At 36.2% G+C, this 18,630-nt stretch overlaps 3 protein-coding genes across 3 annotated transcripts; 1 reads left to right on the forward strand and 2 right to left on the reverse strand.

Annotated features, from left to right (window-relative positions):
• Positions 1-2,781: 2,781 nt before the first annotated feature.
• Positions 2,782-4,790, reverse strand: LOC106329377 (RING-H2 finger protein ATL65-like). The gene is made up of 2 exons (XM_013768021.1): positions 3,257-4,790; positions 2,782-3,155 (listed from the first exon to the last, which is right to left on the reverse strand). The coding sequence occupies exon 1, from the start codon at positions 4,543-4,545 to the stop codon at positions 3,415-3,417; it is 1,131 nt and encodes a 376-aa protein (XP_013623475.1). The 5' UTR covers positions 4,546-4,790; the 3' UTR covers positions 2,782-3,155; positions 3,257-3,414.
• Positions 4,791-6,504: 1,714 nt separating this feature from the next.
• Positions 6,505-8,327, reverse strand: LOC106333369 (proteasome assembly chaperone 2-like). Its single transcript, XM_013771824.1, has 7 exons — positions 8,254-8,327; positions 7,853-8,022; positions 7,593-7,651; positions 7,354-7,475; positions 7,000-7,237; positions 6,794-6,917; positions 6,505-6,720 (listed from the first exon to the last, which is right to left on the reverse strand). The coding sequence occupies exons 1-7, from the start codon at positions 8,307-8,309 to the stop codon at positions 6,641-6,643; spliced, it is 849 nt and encodes a 282-aa protein (XP_013627278.1). The 5' UTR covers positions 8,310-8,327; the 3' UTR covers positions 6,505-6,640.
• An 8,447-nt stretch (positions 8,328-16,774) lies between these two features.
• On the forward strand, positions 16,775-18,519 carry LOC106331397 (myosin heavy chain kinase C-like). Its single transcript, XM_013769742.1, has one exon. The coding sequence runs from the start codon at positions 16,864-16,866 to the stop codon at positions 18,241-18,243; it is 1,380 nt and encodes a 459-aa protein (XP_013625196.1). The 5' UTR covers positions 16,775-16,863; the 3' UTR covers positions 18,244-18,519.
• The last annotated feature ends 111 nt before the right edge of the window (positions 18,520-18,630 follow it).

Raw genomic sequence — 18,630 nt, forward strand, 5'->3', positions numbered from 1 at the left:
AAACATGGCTAAATCCTAGTCTATATGATCAAAATGCACATGGATGAATGGATAAGATAATGGAAATATGCAAGATATCATATAACAGAATGAGTCTCTCGTTAAAGACATTAAAAGGACCATTACGATACTCCTACTTATGTTTATGGTCTAACTATGAAGGTGGTCAATGCGGTAGTACATAGAAGGGATCATGTTGCAGAATGATGTGCGACCGCCATGACTCTCATTGATTACTAGATTAGTCAAGACACTTATGATGACCAAATGAAAAAAATAAAGTTATAGCATATTATGCCGGCCTTATGATTCCATAAAGAAAACATTAGTGGATCTCACTAACGACCAAGTGGGAGACTGTAAGGAATATTTCCTTTCCCTATTATATGGTCTTATAATTATCTATTTTCTATTGAAATATTGCTATTCCTTAATATATTTGGTGACCAATGAAATTAGAAATAAAGGAATAATTCCTAATTTATCTCTACCTTGATGAACGGTTGAGATTAATCTAAAGGAAACCTAAAGAGGAATTAGGTCCTCTCTCCACCGATAAATACATATCTTTAGACCATCATAAATATATACTAAAAGCAATAACTAATGTTATATGCGAGGCGAGAGAAACTAAGAGTTCCTAAGAAGAGATTGAGCTGTTCATCTTCCATTCAGGATTTAATCCATTCAGGAAGATTCTCAGGCAAAATGAATCCAGGTAACTCTATAAACATTCATATGATTCTATTATGTGATTAACCTAGATGTTTAAAGATCTTAGGGTTCATGTAAATTTAACTTACACATCTTTCACAAGCTCATACAAACAAACATTATCTTAGTTATCATCGAATCCAAAAACCACATTTAACACATCGAAAGAGATTCACAAAACTAACCTTGAGAAACGATTCGAAATCGAGATCATCGTAGGCTGCGTAATCAGAAGCCAAATCTGGTAAGATCTCGATGATTTCTTTCTCCTTGAACGTAGAGGTGAGTGACTTCACCTTCACCAACACAGGTGTATCCTTTAGCGTAACCTTATCTCTCTGATTCTTCAATGCCGCAAACTAAAACACGAATCCGAAAGGTTTATATACAGATTGAAAAACGAGATTGCATAGCCATGGATCCGGAGTTACCTTGGAATAGAGAGAACAAAGCTCGACTTGCGTGAGCTGGCTTTGTAGCCATGGATCTGAAACGATTACTCCCACGCCAGACATCAACCTCTATGTAAAGAGGAGGAGATGGTGATCAGAAGCGAGAGAGAAGATGGAGTGATTGGGATTGGAGGAGCAAAAGAGAAATTGATTCCATGAAAAACATCGAACGAAGAGAGAGACAAGAGAAAATTAATTACCCTATATCAAAGAGACACGTAGGGGGTTTTAATCAGTTCTAAAAATGTCGTATTAAGCACCTGTTCTGTGTTTTTAACTCATTTTTTTGTCTTATTTTTAGAACCTCCCCTTTAGAATCGCCGATGGAGGTGGTCTTAGTTCCATGACTTCGTAAATCTTTCCAAAATCAAACTGTAGAGGTCCGAAAAGAACAAGGTTTAGGAGAAAGAAAAAGAAAACTTAAGGAAATGGAGAATGGTGAAGTGATCACTAATCTATCACACAAATCACGTTATTCGCATAAAATGAGGCAACTAAAAGAAACACAACTACAGAAACCCAACGTGCATCTTTTTCTTGTCCAGTTCAACCTGCATGTAAGGCTAAAAAAGCTGGGTCAAACCTGCATGTCCACGTCATTACTTATATATGGACTTATCAGCCGATGATTTTCAAAGTCACGTATTTTGAATATAGTTAGCGGCGAATAAAAGACTAATAACCTAATAATTTTCAGCACAAGTAACTGAATCATGACTGAATTGATATTGTTGGAAATGCATAGCACGTGGAAAGAAAACTCTAAGTTTGAAAGACCGGGCAAAATATCAGTAAATTTGATTTGATTCGTTAGAGGATACACCTGTGTTGCTTCATTTCTGGGTCTCTGACTCAAGGAGGTGGAGCTTCATTTCTGATGATAGAATCTAACCAAGAGGATTCTACCGTAGCAACATACGATCGGTACCAGTGATCCTTTGTGACACTCACAGCAGAGGGAAACTAAAGAGAGACTACTCTGTTTTCATGGTTTCCACTTGGAATAGAATTTATGATCACCCCCACATTAACATTCTACTAAGAGAAAAAAAAAAAACATTCTACTAAGAGAAACCCTAACGCTCATTTACGACACAACCTAAAGCCATGTTGCATTAGCCGGCTATGAATATAAATCAACCGACTATATTTGGCGACAAAAAAACGAATATATGAGCTTTAAAAGCCTCTTTGTTAAATTCACGTGCTATTCGAAATTCACCCAAAAAGAAAAGGACAGCCTTTGCCGCCAATAATGTTTCCGTATACAGGTGCTGAACTAGTATGAATTTCAAGAAGTGGTTATTTTTTTTTTTGTCTAAAACAACATTCCGTATGTTAATGAAACATGAAGTCCATATTATCACAGCTCATCTAACATTTTATTTAGACCTTATATTAAATGGTGTTTTAAACATAAGTCCATTTAAAAATGACCCAAAGAATCCATAAATATTTAGATGAAATATGCTTAGAGATTTAATTTGGAATAATAGTTTTCAAAATATAGATCAATACCTTCTCAAACTTTAACATCATTCTCCATAGTGTAACTAATCATGAATTACCTTTGGTCAAACTAAATCGACAGCTAAATAGAAAAATTAGTAGCGTGAACAAAAAGCTTAGCAAACATAAAACTCCGTGATATAAAAGCAATTAGGCGACCGACAATTTTAAAGATTAAAGTTATTATAGAAACGAAAGTTAATGTTGTTTGCTGACTTCGTTTCTATAATAACTTTGGCAGGTTAAGAAGTTAATGCATTTGACAACTCCAAGAGAAATACAGTACTAGTATATATACTAACAAAACAGTAGAAACGTCGTCGTCATATGCTTCAATACCTTCACGATCCCCGATCTATATAGCTCTCCGCAAATGTGGATGTTCGAGAACACATTCGGCTAGAAGTTCTAATTTAGAGATATAGAACTCATTCAGTATTTTAGGATTCAGTTCGGATCTTCTAAGCTTTAAGTATGCCTCTGCACATACAATTTTGTTACACCATTAATAAATTAGGAAGAGGAAATGCAAAAAAAAAAAAAATTATGGCTATTATTCAAAAGTAAATAAATAAACAAACCTTGTTATTGTTGTTGTGAAGCAAAGAAGCTGAGGATTTTCTGAATCTCTCTTCTCTGTTTCTCCCCATTTTAATTCCATTTAATGCCAAACCCCACACTCCATTAATGCTCCTCTCCTTCCCACTATCCTCTATCATCACCACCGTCCAATTTCATCTTACATATCCACCCTACACGTGTCCCCTCTCCTCCATCTCTCCGGCGACAACAGTGCCTCCGGATCACCGCATCTCAGCCGGCTCGACGAGTGCGGTGCTGTCCTGAAGAACATCGGACTCGTCATTGACTTCGTCCGCCGCGACGAGCTTCCCGTCGCCGGAATCCGCTCCGATATCGGGAAAAAAACTCCCGATCTCCGCCGCGATTTCGCGCTTCTGTGGTAACGCAACGAGAACACTCTCGATTTCGATATCAGGTTCCCGAAGGGAGACTGACGCTGCTGCTTGCTCCACGTGGATCGACGGTGTCTCCACGGTGACGCCGTCGCCGCCGATTCTTCCCTCTCGTAATCGAACGAGTAAGATCGCTTCAGCTCCCGAAACCGAGAGAGCGCCGGTGATTGCTCTTCCACTGACGCTGTGATCTCCTCATCGATCGTCGCAGCAGCAGCGATCTCGTCGTCGAAGCTTGGACGAATCCGAGGAGCCATTAACGGGACGAACGGCGACGTAGGCGCAACGACGCCGGATCGGAGAATCGCCGTGCGGCAGAGCGGACAGTTAGGATGAGATCGTAGCCACTCATCGATGCACTCAACGTGAAAAGCATGGAAGCATAACGGAAGCGTACGCACGTAATCTCCATCCTCGAACTCCAACAAACAAACAGCGCAGTCGGCGGCGGAGGCTTTCCCGGTGCAAGCGGCGGCGGAGTAGAGAAACAGAGGAAGCGTTTTGATAACGGAATCATCTAATCCGTAAGGAGAGTAGGAGGAGTAGTGGAAAGAGTCGAAAGGGAACGGGGAAAACGATCGGCGATCAGAGGATGAAGTTGAAGCAGAGGATAGATGAAGGAGTCGGCGACGACGGGATCTCCACCGTCGAAAACGACGGAGAATGGGAGAAATAAAACGGCGGGAGATGAGGCGAGAGTAGGTCACGAAGAGAAAAGTGGCGGCTAAAACAACCACCATAGCGATCAACGGAGGACTGAACTGTAAAGGAGGATCCGTAGAACGGGAAAGGATCTCTTCGGCTTCACCAGAATGCGGTGAAAGATATGGTGAAGGCGCCGGTGAGGGAACCGGTGAGATATCGCCGGAAAGCGGCGGTGGCGCCGCGAATCGCATGATATTTTGGTACTTTATGTTAAAAACAAAAAAAGAAAAGAGTATTATAACAAGGAAAGAGCTTAAAACAGAGCTTCCAGTGAAAGGTTTAACGTAAATGAGTATTCAGCGTTGACTAGAGGTAAACGGTATTCAGACACTAATTGCCACGTCATCTTTTTTATTATTTTATTAAATCTGGTGCTGACAAATATAACAATCCAAAATTACTCATAATTAATCAAATAATTGCAAATTTGGAAGCAATCCGATCGTGGAATCTAATTGTTTACGTATAAATGTAGTTTTCTGTATTATACTATAAGATATTAATCACTATAAATAGCTAACTATAATATTATCATTTAGAGAGAAGCAAAATCTAGCAATATGGAGTTTTGAGGGGAATAAAAGAAAAAAGAGGAAGATAGTGGCTACTTTAGGGTTGTTTGATTTTAATATGGATTTGATGTGGTGGCCCACTCTGATACTAATGGTCTTGGAACTTTATTAAGTGGATTTTTATGACTTTTTTTTTTTTACTTCCAAGCCTTTTTAGAAAATTCTTCTTTCGTTTCCTCCATTTGTTCATACTGCCTGATAAAGCCACAACCAAGTGAAAATTTTGTTGTTTACAATGTGCTTAGTTTCTCTTCTAGATGGTTATATTCATCCTTTTTGTAACATCTAAGATTGTTATTCGTATGATTTTGACCAAAGACATGCTTATTTGGTGGGTGGATGTTAATTTAAAAGTTAAATGTAAAACTACATCAGAACTGGAATTTTCAGGTTGAATAATATGATATAACTCTAAGACTCTGATTTTATGCATATGCATGAGATTGTACTAGTCTTTGAAATAGCCAAGAAAAATGTACCTAAAGAACCAAGTCACATGTTCATAAGTTAAGTTCACATTACCCTTATTACTTCTTTCAAGATCCAGAGCTACTTGCTTGTGACCGAAAGAGAAGAAAAGTTTACTTGCATGAAATAAATGTAAATTTAATAGTGTTATTTCTGATGGCAATAAAGGTGCAATAAAAACCGGTCAGAAGTACTTGGCTTGGCCTATCTACACGATCAAACACAATGACTCCAGAATTTATTGCTCAACTACTTTCTTTTTAGTCCCAGAGATATTTCTTACATTATTGTTCATGAAAATTATTTGTTTGCACCCAAACACACGGGTGTGTTTAACTGATGTTCGGTTAAGGATTCTGGTATGGTGATACTCATGGTTTTAGAAACTTGTTATCGTTTCCTATGGGCTATGGCTAGCGCTGGCCAAGGGACTTCCACCATCCACCATTTATGTTACAGTCTTTATACAAAACTGCAAATATATCTATCGATCATTAGTTTCTTCTTTCACAGCATCACTAAAGTTTATGTTCAGGATGTGATTTGATCAGTCCATTCTATGATTCTTGATAGACTTTCAATGGACATGGCATTGCAGTAATGAATTTTACTTCTTGTAAGTGTTGATTATGGAGTGACTTAGATCTCAGTGTATCATTAAAAGAACACATTCGTTGGACCGGACGAAATCTATCTATATTTAGAAAAATCGCTTTTAAATGATACATAAGTTTTTTATATAAAAAACATCGGGTTTTGAAGAGATGTATAATATGAATGGAAGGGATTGTAAATTAGTTATTCATAAAATAAAATATACAAACTCTAAAACGGGTATATGTTCTTTACTCGTATTTTTTTCTAAGTATTTTTATTTTTTTCGTGTTTGTTTGTTATGTGTTTGTGATGTTTTAAGAAGGTATTAAAACGCGAAGGATTGTACTTTTCACCTTACTATTTGGGTCAAACTAGCTCTACAGATTACTAGAGTTGATATGAATCTGCAAATCTAGCTGTTGAGGACAAAATGATTGTCTTCTACTGAAGCATTCTCCATATTTTCTCCTAATAATGAAATTGTACTTGTGAAGTCTGTCATACAGTACTCGATTTGCTGATGAAAACCCCAGAAAAATGTCTATATCTATCTGATTAAAACTTTCTCTCAAGTGTTCATAAACTTCTCATTGTATCATACTTGTACTACAACAACCTCTGTCTGACAATGTGAGCTGGAAGAACAGTCTTAAAACATGGACATATCCGGAGGAGCTCCATACATACTCTTCCACGAATACGGTATCTGCCATTTACCACCTTCTTCCCCTGCAAAGAAGAAAATTCATAGTGAGTTTCTGAGATGTTAATACACTTGAAAATAAGGACCATTTTTGTTTACCATGGAACTTGTCAGGAGTTAAACCGGTAAGCTTAGATGCAGCCTCTGCTAGAAGGAAAGCATCAGGAATGTTGTCTCCTTCAGAACAGTAACATAGCAGGCATGTCACCTTCAAGCCTCTTGCCTAACCCCGAGCAGACCATCTAAGTGTTTAGATTGAATCGGCAGATGGATAGATTATTGACTATATAAGGCATTGATTTTACCTTAAAAGCTGAGAAAAGAGCTGCAAATGGCAAGCTGGGGTAATAGTCTATGTCTTCAAGCTCATCTTCTGAAGGGAAAGTCAGCTCTTCTTTACAGTTCTCGTCAAAGACAGAGCTAAGATACTTCCAACATCTTCCTTCTGAATCATACTCATTCAATCTTCCAAATCCTAGCATCTCACAGTGTTCATCTCTTCCATTAGCTTCGGCGTTGGACAGATAATACACCTGAGGGCCTCTAAAGTAATTGCCAAGGAGGAGAACACAACTTAACTTGTAAAGACGTTGCTCTTAGTAATGAAATAGCAAAAGTCCATTAATTACACAACAAGTAAAAGAGGCGTTATTAGTTACCGAGACATATCCAAGTTATGATGCAGCCTTTGGAAGTCTAAACTCGAAAGCACAATCACATGCTTCTTTCCACCTGAAGCAGCAAAATCTGCTATGTTCTCCGCAAATTTAATCATCATTCCCTGTTTTTTTTTTGAATCAACATTAGAATGTCTCACTAACTGTGAAAACCTCAAGCGAACTGGCTGTTCCATAGATCCAACACAAGAAGCTATGAAAGGTAAAAGGAAATGTAGTACCTTTGCAACCGGAGACCGTTGCTGAGCAAGAGTAGTAGCAGTTGAAGGTGACTCATAAACTGAAAACACACAGAAAGGTAAGGATAAAGGGCTGATTCAAAAATGTAAAGTGGCATTAGATCTAAAACTATAAAACAATGTCTTTATATAGCTAACTCCATTCAGTTACATGATCAAATCAGTCACAAGAAGTCTTATGGATCATATCACCAGTAGTAAAAATCTTTAATAGAGTAAATAGTTTGAGAAGACGAACGAACCCTCGAGAGGAAGAGCAATTTCGCCACAAGGAAGAGGGCCATAAGCGTCGTTTCCAACGCAAGGAAGCAGATAAGGATCATCGAGATAACCAACTCTGTCTGCACCAGTAGATGACACTAGAAGATCAACAGCGAGCTGCCCTACGTTCCCAATTGATAATGCAGGCTGGTGTGAAAACCAAAACCCATTAAAAGCTCTTCAATTAGATAAATCTCTAAACTTTGTCTCATGAGAAAAAAAGGCCAATGTGCATGTTTAAAGTTTCTAACTTTCATTAAAGCTGCTGCTACTTGTCATCAACTAAAAAGCCTTAATTCTCATGAAAGCTACAATTTTTTTCGATTTCAAGACGGAAATATCCAAAGGGGAGAGATCGAACTCGGAAAAACAAAGGAAATGAATCAAAGTGGAGCATTCTTCATTCACTCGCTTTCCTTCTTCAACAACAAACTCCATCGCTCCAACACACACAGAATCTCTTAGTGAGCAAAGTTCTTTGAAGAGAGCCAAGCAAGGGACTGCTTTTGGGCCGATAAATTTATGGGCTAAGAATAGTCCTTAACGTGAAAAGTCCCAATTAATGTAACTCACCTTAAACTCGGTTTGTAGTGTAATGACCTATATTTAATGTTTTTTGCCTTGTTATAAACTCAGGTTCATACCTAATAGTGCATGCGTGCATCATAAACGAGAAGAAAAACGATCTTTTCAGAATCTTCTTCGTCTAATGGCATGTATATAACTGTTGTCATTGTATCATAATCTGAACTAACTGAGTTATAAAAGTTATAAAGAAAACACTGTTAACTTTAGTGAATCATAAAAGAAAACACCAAAAACGTGTAATTATCAGCAATATAAAATGATAGAAAACCTTTTTACATTATGAAGTGATTGATTAGACAATTATTGTCTGAAATAAATCATTGACAAATAAAATATAATAATTCAAATATGGATGAGTTAATCATTTAAAATGACATGCAAAGACTTTATGATTGTTGGCTGCTTCTTTTGGTTGGGTACACTCTGTCCCTTTATCACACTCTTCTCTGTATAGTTCTATGCATGAAAATCATGATGGATGAAACTAAAATTATCCACCCTATCGGGTGATGGCAAAATAATCAACATTAACATCATCAACAGAATATTACAGTAGACTGAACACTTTTTCTAAAAATATTATAATATATTTAGGCAATGTAAAATAAAGAAAATAAGCATGCATGTGTTAAAATTTAACCACTGTGGAAACTAAAAAGAAGATTATTGAAAACGCAAATAACTTAAATAAGTGAAATGACACCCATACGTCAAGGACTGGTGGACCAAGCAGGCCATATTCAAATGATACATTATGCATAAAATCTTATCCTCTAATTGAAAACTCTTACTTTTATACTTTTGTTCTATGAACCATGTCTTAGTGTCTTCGTCGTGTATATGTTTATTAGTTAAATCTAATTTACAACTCGAACTAAAATCTCAACAAACAATCATTTTTTAGTAAAGTAGTTACGTTTTCAAGATCACACATGTCCTTGCGAGAGTCTTCCATGTGTATATGTTGTGTCCCAAAAAATCTTGATTTCGTTAGCTTTAAAGAAAATATCGGGTAGTGTTTTCTCTTCGTCAAACAAGGCCAAATGTGTAGCAGGATCTTATTACAATGTTCGGAAGTAAACATAGATTACATTTTATAATGATGACATTTAAATGAGTGAAGCAATAGCAACGGTATATGATACAAATAATTAATGATTTTAGACGAGAATATCATTTCTCTTTCTCGAGACGCTTACATATAAATCTCACCTAACATATACACTGATACTAGTTTTCATATATACATGGACATGGTGATGTCACTTGTAAATTTGATGCATAATTCATATCGTAATACGTGTACAGTTTTAGCTAAAACTATAGTGTATATTGTTTTCTGACTCAACATTTTTAGTTTTTTAAATATATTTTTTACGAATCTGACTGTTGGAAAAATATCAAGCAAACTTGGACAATCAAAACTGATAGTGGTGTTACGTAGCTCCGATCTTATGGGGATTTGCATTTTAGTAAACCATGCATAGGCTTATTCGTAATCCCAAATCCCAACCATACCTTTTGAGGCACCGGTTTGTCATTTGTGATAACCAAAAATTCAATAAACTATTGAATATGGACCATCTATATTCTAAATCGTAATAACAATTTTAAGTTCAAAATTGTTTTCATCATAGTTAATTAATTATAACGAAATTACAACTACTGCTGCTGAAAATCATTTTTTGAAATAACTTTCTTTATAAAAGTCAAACCATGCAGAGAATTTTGGACCAAAGAAATTACCTTTACAAAAGCTAATCAACGAAACTAAAAACGAATTCGTTTTTCTTATTTAGTCATGGATGAGTCTTGGATAATATATTCGTAATAACTTTTCATTTATATATAAATTTGGAATAGTTTTTTTTTGGTAACTCTGGTATCTGGGCAGCCACATTCCCAACTATCCCCGTAGGGGGTCCAGCGCCCCAACGGAAAGGATGTTAAATCCGCTGTGGCCGGGGTTCGAAGTCATGATGGCGGGCACCTCAGCCGAGGTTCCTTTACCACCAGACCACGAGACCCGATTATATTTGGAATACTTAGGTGTAATACTCGGTATTTCTTGAAAAGATTGGCCAAAAAGCCATAGTTAGGAATGAGAAATATATTTTATGGTAAAAATGAAAACAGCAGATCACCACTGCAAAAGTCAGCGTAGACGTTTTCTACGTTTCAAAACCTACCATGTATATATAAATTATATATCTTAAAGATACATTGAACATTATAGTACGCATCGTTGTTGGTATTAATTACATTTCGTCTACATCTTCAAGAAACTAGAAGCATACGCAAAGATTTGATATTACATATTGCATAGTAAAACCAAATTGTGTAACGAGCTTATTTCAATCTCCCAGATCTAATATGTAATATCAAATCTCTGACTCCCGTACCCACGTCGTATTTTTAGTTCATAATTAATGATGTAGTGAGAGCTGTATGTATCATACCTCTATATTTTTTTAATTAATGTGTAAATCATACAAGATTTTTGTTTAGATGAGTCTATCTACATTTAAATTCATTAAACCACATAAGTACGTACTTTGTTTAATTATATCTGCTTTATATATATATATATATATATTTGATCAAAAAAAAAAAAAAATATATATATATATATATATATAGCTCAGTTTCTATTCGGACCTCACATCGACTAGGATTAGTTAGAACATCTTTAACGCTAGAAACCGATAAGAGTTACCTTTTTTTTTTGAACGACCCGATAAGAGTTACCAAAAGCAAAAATATTAATGTTATAATATTTTATTTACTTTTTATTTTCTTGTAAAAAGTAAAACTAAAAACCAACTGACACATATGTAAGTATGTTTCGAAACCGTCTCTTAGAGCATGTTTATCCGGGATTCTTAGTGCGTGGACCCCCACAAAATTTTTAAGGATCGATTACAAAAACTACTAATTAAGAACCGATTTTAGTGAATTTCTTACACTGTTCGCGAGCCCCACTGATTCATGGCGGCCCGCAATTGGTTTACTTTTTAATTTTTTTTTTAAATGAGTTTCTTAGAGATAAACATGGTCTTACCGTAGTTGTTTTAGAACCTTTCTCCTTTCTCTTTCATAAATTTTTATTATTCCACTTTATTTTATTTTGGAAACTTATGTTAAGAACCTTGCGTTAAAGGTGTTATTAAGCCATCCAAATATAGAAGAAGAAAATTCTCTGTATATAATTTTACAACTACTTACTGGTTAACAAAAATATTGTTTCCTTGTCCATTGGTATGGCTGTGGTGTGAGGAATTTCCAAAGATATATGACGTTTGTATAATAATGATAAGTGTTGTTATTATATACGGTGGGGAAATTATAGAATCCTTAGCATTTCTGTATCTGGTATATATGGGGCTTGTACGTTTGCCATACTTGTGACGGCATGCGTACGTACCATACATATTTAAGACAAGGATTTGATATTTTTGGAAACGTTTATATTAGACAGCGATTGATCATATAATAATTCAAACTTATCACATGATAATACATGCATGTCGTGTCAAACGAACGGCGTGCAAAGTGCAAACTAATGAAGCAAAAAAATGTTAATCTGTCTGATTTAATCTGTCTGATTAAAGCGGTAGTTTGGTCATGGTTACTAAAGTGACATTTGCACTCTGAATCATACAAGCACGATCAAGCAATCTTAGTTTAATTAGATGAAAAATATATAAAGAAGTTAATTAGGATTAGAGTCTACAGAACAGTCGTAACAGAAAATAGCAGTAAAAAATGCAATAATACTGTTAGACAATAGAAAAAATGCAATAATACTGTTAGAAAATAGCAAATATTTACTGTTAGAAAATAGCAAATATTTGAAAGCCCTTTGATTAAAACAAAAAGTAAATATGCATTTACGTATGTATAAAAGGACCTAGAAAATAGCCAACCATGCATGTTATAACAATGTATTATAATTTATGGACCAAAAATCAAATTTATTGGTTAGCTAGACATGGTAACATTTTTTGGTAACATGTTTTTCAAAATCGTAATTATATTCTGGTCATATCTTTGAGCCTTGGTTATTCAACGTAATCATCTTAATACAAACTTGTCGTACTGATATCGTAACAATAACGTCTTGCAGACTCGTTCGTGGACCATTTATAAGTACCATATTTGCGTGAATGTGAAAGGCTTGGGGATTCGATGGGCCCCATACTATAGTTCGAGTGCATGACCATTGACAATTACCATTTTTCAAATACTAATCAATGGAAAAAGGGGAGCGCCGAGGATATTATATTTTTTATGAAACCCTAAAAATGTCAAAACTGTTAGCTGTCAAGAATCGTTTTCAAATTTAATTAGGGGTTGACAATGAGTATCGGAGCGGATCAGTTATATTATCACGTGAAATTTATTTGAAATGTAACGATTTCCATTTATTTTTACCGTTGTGGCCTTGTGGGATTATCACGTCCAGTTCAAGATAGACTGGGTTATATTCTTTTTACTCACTTTTTTACCATTCGTAAGTATTATATCTAGCTACTTGCATAATTTAACATTATAAAATTGATGATTTCCTTTACATTATACATTACCAAGTAAATCCTATATCTTAAAAAAGTTTATCAGGTAATAACAAAGATTTTTATTTTACATCAAGCAAACGGCTATAAATGATATAAATTATGATAAGCCACATGTGTTTGATCTCTATAAGTATATGTCGTCTCTCTAAATTGAATAATTATACGAACTTATATGTTATAGAAGATTCCCATATTCCCGGAAGAAAGATATCCAAAGATGTACTTTAGATAGAAAATGTATTCTTCTTTAAGGTGATGAAAGTTAATCAAGACGAACGGACCTAATATGAATAAATAGAGAGACATATCGGTTCGGTACAATAGTTATTAAAAAAAAAACACACACACAAAAACAAAAGACTGATCGAAGCAGCCATAGCAAATCCGTTTTCTGGCCCTGTTATAGCTGGAGCTCGCCGGCGTCGGGATAAACTTGTTTTTTGTTGTCTCTTGTTCACTTACCTACTTTGCTCAGACTTCGTTCTTTTCTTTTTTCCCTTTTTAAACTTTCTGAAACTTGGTTTTTCAAAATCTAGTCGACATATTTCCATGAGTCCACGGCGGCGACAGAAGAAGAGAAACCATATGAATCAAACCCTCTCGATGTCGCTATCTCTCTGGTGGGTTGTACTTTCAATTTCAAACATGGTATCCTCACCAGACAATGCTGCTTACTGCATCTTGGGTTCAAGCCCTGAAGACTTTCTTACCGGAGTGGCGCTGTCAAACTCGACGGTGGTGGAAGTGGTTTCTTCACTGAGAAGATCGCTCTCGCTAATCAACCTTTTTGCTTCGGAAAAAGCTGAAGATGATGACCCCTCCACTCCAACCTGGCGCGTGTTATCTAGAGGCGAGAAAACCCTCAGATCTGGACTGGATCTAGTAACCAAGGCTGCGCATACCTCCGAACGTGTCCGAATTAAGCCAATCTCGGGGCCAGCCTGATGAACCGTTTATCTTCTTGTGGTGGCTCTCGCCGGTGACACCGAGAGCTCCGGCTACAACTCGTCATCTCCACAAATCTGGTATGAGCTTCTCAACACTAAAGTTGTTTGATAAGTTTACTAAGGCCTTATCTCCTGTCCTGGACCTCAGTCCCATAGATTTTGTTGCTATTCACCTTGTATATGGAAGCATCCTGCAAAAATTAGAATCACTTTGGTCAAGATAAAGATCATGTGTATGATGTCAAATGGTCTTCACCAACTCCACAACTCTGTTTTGGCTGTACCGTTTGTGTCAACGTCTCGTGTATATCAGTAGCCACCAAAAGCATGGAAGAGGCCACAAAATCAGTTTGGAATCTCACAAAGATTCTGCTTAAGCTCATCAATTTCAGTCCCTTAGATTTCTCTTTTGCGGAGAAGTTTAGTCAAACCTCCTCCTGCCAGGGCCAGGAGAGAACATTTTTCCATTCCTCCTCTTTTGTGGTGAGAGCTCTACCGCCAATTTCCCTCCCGCAAGGAGGTGATACTTCTCTGGTTTCAAACCCGAGACCTGTTAGTGCGATACTCTGTTTGTTTTCTTGTGTAGCGACTTGTACGAAGTCTGAAGAAACAACGGTATTCGTTTCGACGAAAATCGAAGATGTGAGCCAGTTATCAAAGGCAAGACATATAAGACATGTGTTGATGTTTCTCCTGCTCTTCGTCAAGTTCGAAGTTGCTTCTTCAACGCATATGTATTTCTTATTAGATTTGCTGGATTCGCAGTTGTCTTATCCAAACTACTATCTTGTTTCAAGCTTTTTAATGTTTAACTTTGCTTGTATTATTGAACTCTACCTTTCTGGTATCGAGCTTTAAATTAATGGAAGATTTGTGCACACAAAAAAAAAAAGACTGTTTGGGCTTGTTTTTTATTTGGTGTTTTCTTTTGTGCCGTTTGCAACTTGCTAGTTAGTTCGTAAACGAGTAGACAAATCTTGACAAAGAAAACATGAGAATTAAACTTCTTTCCTTCATGGAAAATAAGAAAAGTCAAACATCTGGAAGAAATCCTTTTTTTTCACATGTCCAAATTGAATTAAAACATACTATAAACCATTTAATAAAAATCAATACCGCTAGGAGAGTTACAATGTTATACGCAATGTGAGAAGATGATCAGCCGCTAACACAGCCACACACGCGTTATCTTCTTAGTTTCTATTACTATGAATTATCCAACCAGCTTCTTGGAAAAACCTGTAATCTCTGTACGGACGCATCTCATGTACAATCATTTTCACATTGCTCAACCAACATATAACATGTATTACGTTTAGCTTCATAGGTTTTTCTGTTGTTGTTAATGATGAGCTAGAGATTTTTCTTTAATACAAATTTTATTATTTCATGATAGTAAATGGTTTTCTAGTAGCTTAAAGCCTTAAGGGTTCATATTAGAGTGGAGAGATTAGGGTTCGAGTACTATTACATGCAATATCGTTTATGCTTGGCTTATATTGTAAATGGTGATGTATAGTATCCATCGCGACTATGAGTATTGGCATGATCTGAAAGCCTCCGATTATTAAAAATGATAACAAGATATTCGTACACCTCAGTTTGCGTTGACTTCACCATCTATGAATTTTAAAGGTTAAATAGAAATCGATGTAACTAAGTTTCAAACGATCGAGGTCTCGCATCTGATATCAGATAATAAAATGTGAAATGTATAATATGTATGTTGATTAGTATTCATATCACTTATAACTAACTGTACATTACTTTACTTTATAACTAGACTTTTTGATCCGCACGGCGGATGACTTTTTATTTTATAAATATATAACTTTAATATAATGTAAACTATAATTATAAAATTTATTAAAAAATTAGCATATAATTTACTATTTATATTTATTATAAAATTTACTTAACATTAAATTATTAAACACTAAATTAATCAATGCATTAATTCAAAACAATATTTAAAAATTTTAGTAACATTTTGTTAAATATTTTCTCAACAAATTTTGTTATAATTAAAAGTAAAATTTAAACAAAATTGTACTTCTCTTTAATAGAGAAGATACAAATTAAAACTAGACAAAATTGTAATATTAACATTACCACTCAACCAGTTTATACATAATGTAAGAACATTTTCAATTCATATGCTATTTTGGATCTAAATGCTATATTATAGAAGAAATCTATTCTTATCATAGATAAGATAGTGTTATTTTTTCTATATTAAAAAGAACGTTCATATATATATATATTTAGAGTATTTAAAATTAAGATCTATATTTTCATTCAAAATAAAAAAAAACTAATAATACAAACAAATTTTACTCCAATATATTTTTCTATAATAGATAAATGTTATTTATTATTTTATATAAGGAATATTTTCAACTATATATTTTCAACTATATTCACACACACACACACACATATATATATATAATATAGAAACACTAGAGCAGATTTATTTCTGTTTTAAAAAAATCTGATTTTAAATGAAAAAATATCAAAACATATTGGAAATAGTCTAATGTGTTCAATTTTTTTGGAAACTGTCCATTAATATTCAATCAACAAAAAAAAATATTTTCATTAAATCCATACAAAGTGTTGATTTTTAACAAAAAATAATCAATATAAAAAGTTAATTAATTAGTCTTATATTCATTTCTCAATACGGTCTCATATTGTGAAAACTGGCGTTCCCGGTCTGTATGTGACGGTCACGTCTCCAGTCTTAAAGCCACGTGTCAGTATCCCACGGTCATCCGTTCACCAACTTTAACTCCTTCATCTTCTCTATATATAATCCAACACATCGTCGTCTTTACTCTTTAATTCAATAAATCTCACCAAATCTTCTCTCTTAATATGGTAAAAGCTAATGAAACCAGCGGAAGTCATCACCGGAGACTCACTTTCGCCGACTTCTTAAACTCCGATCCCGACGCCGGCAGAGAAGAGCACAACCATGGTGGCCATCCTAGTAGTAGCAACAACAACAACAAGGATGTAAATAGTTACCAACAACGTCAAAGCAATGCTTCAACCACGAGCGGTGACTCCTCTCCCAACCAAGTTTTATCACCATGGAACCAGACTTACTCACCGTACCACACCGACACAACAACGACTCCTACTATGTCTCCGTCTCCGTGGAACCAGACTTACTCTCCCTACTACAAGTCTCCGTGGATCTACCAGACAAAAAACATAGATGATGTTTCCGGCAACGGACTAATCGGTACGATCTTGAGACAAGAAGGTCACGTCTACTCGTTGGCTGCTTCCGGAAACCTTCTATTCACAGGATCCGATTCGAAGAACATTCGGGTCTGGAAAGACCTCAAAGATTTCACCGGTTTTAAATCAACCAGTGGTTTGGTTAAAACGATAGTGATAACCGGAGATAACCGGATTTTCACCGGTCATCAAGACGGTAAAATCCGAGTTTGGAGAGGGTCAAAGAAAGGATACACCCGAATCGGAAGCTTACCGTCTTTGAAAGAGTTTTTGACTAAGTCGGTGAATCCAAAGAACTACGTCGAGGTACGTCGCCGGAGAAACGTTCTGAAGATACGTCACTACGACGCCGTTTCGTGTCTAAGTTTAAACGAAGAACTCGGTTTACTCTATTCCGGTTCGTGGGACAAGACTCTCAAAGTCTGGAGACTCTCCGACTCTAAATGTCTAGAATCGATTCAGGCTCAAGACGACGCGATCAACACCGTGGCCGCCGGGTTCGACGGTTTGCTATTCACCGGATCCGCCGACGGAGCTTTGAAAGTGTGGAAACGTGAGCTTCAAGGGAAAGGGACGAAGCATTTTCTAGTTAACGTGCTGATGAAGCAAGAGAACGCTGTGACGGCGTTGGCCGTTAATTTAACGGCGTCTATTGTTTACTGTGGTTCTTCTGACGGCTCCGTTAATTTCTGGGAAGGACAGAAGTATCTTTCCCACGGCGGGACTCTCCGCGGCCATCGCACCGCGGTGCTATGTCTCGCCGCCGCCGGGAGTCTGGTGCTGAGCGGTGGAGCGGATAATAATATTTGTGTGTGGAGGAGGAACGGTGAAGGGACACATTCGTATCTCTCGGTGTTGATGGACCACGTGGGACCTGTTAAGTGTCTGACGGCGGTGGAAGAGACAGAGGAAGAAGGTGATGGAAGATGGATAGTGTATAGTGGAAGCTTGGATAAATCGGTGAAGGTGTGGCGCGTGAAGGAGACGGCGTCTCCGGTGATTGGTTAGATGCTTCGAGGAGGAGGTGATATTACGCGCCGTCATAGTGCGTGGGATGTGACTACGGAAAAAGGGAATGTTGTTCCGCGGAACATGTGATTATTTGCCTTTGTGGTCAAGACAAGTTTTATGGCCGGCAAAAAGACGGCCACCTCGTCAAAGTATCTCAAAGGTTCAGAAAGTACATCTATTTTATTCAGTGTTCTTTGTAAATTGTAACTGACATAATTTGATTTACGTTTAAAAGAAACAAAAAGGGGAAAAGGTTCGGCTATGTTCAGAAAAAGGAAAATTATTTCATTGTATTAAATCATTTTGTTTATATTTTATATGAAAGTTCAAAATGCAGTGTTGGTAATTTCAAAATTGATATTCTGAAAGATAAAATTGTAATTT

Source organism: Brassica oleracea, chromosome C3 (genome assembly GCF_000695525.1).
Source record: "Brassica oleracea var. oleracea cultivar TO1000 chromosome C3, BOL, whole genome shotgun sequence".
NCBI lineage: Eukaryota > Viridiplantae > Streptophyta > Magnoliopsida > Brassicales > Brassicaceae > Brassica > Brassica oleracea.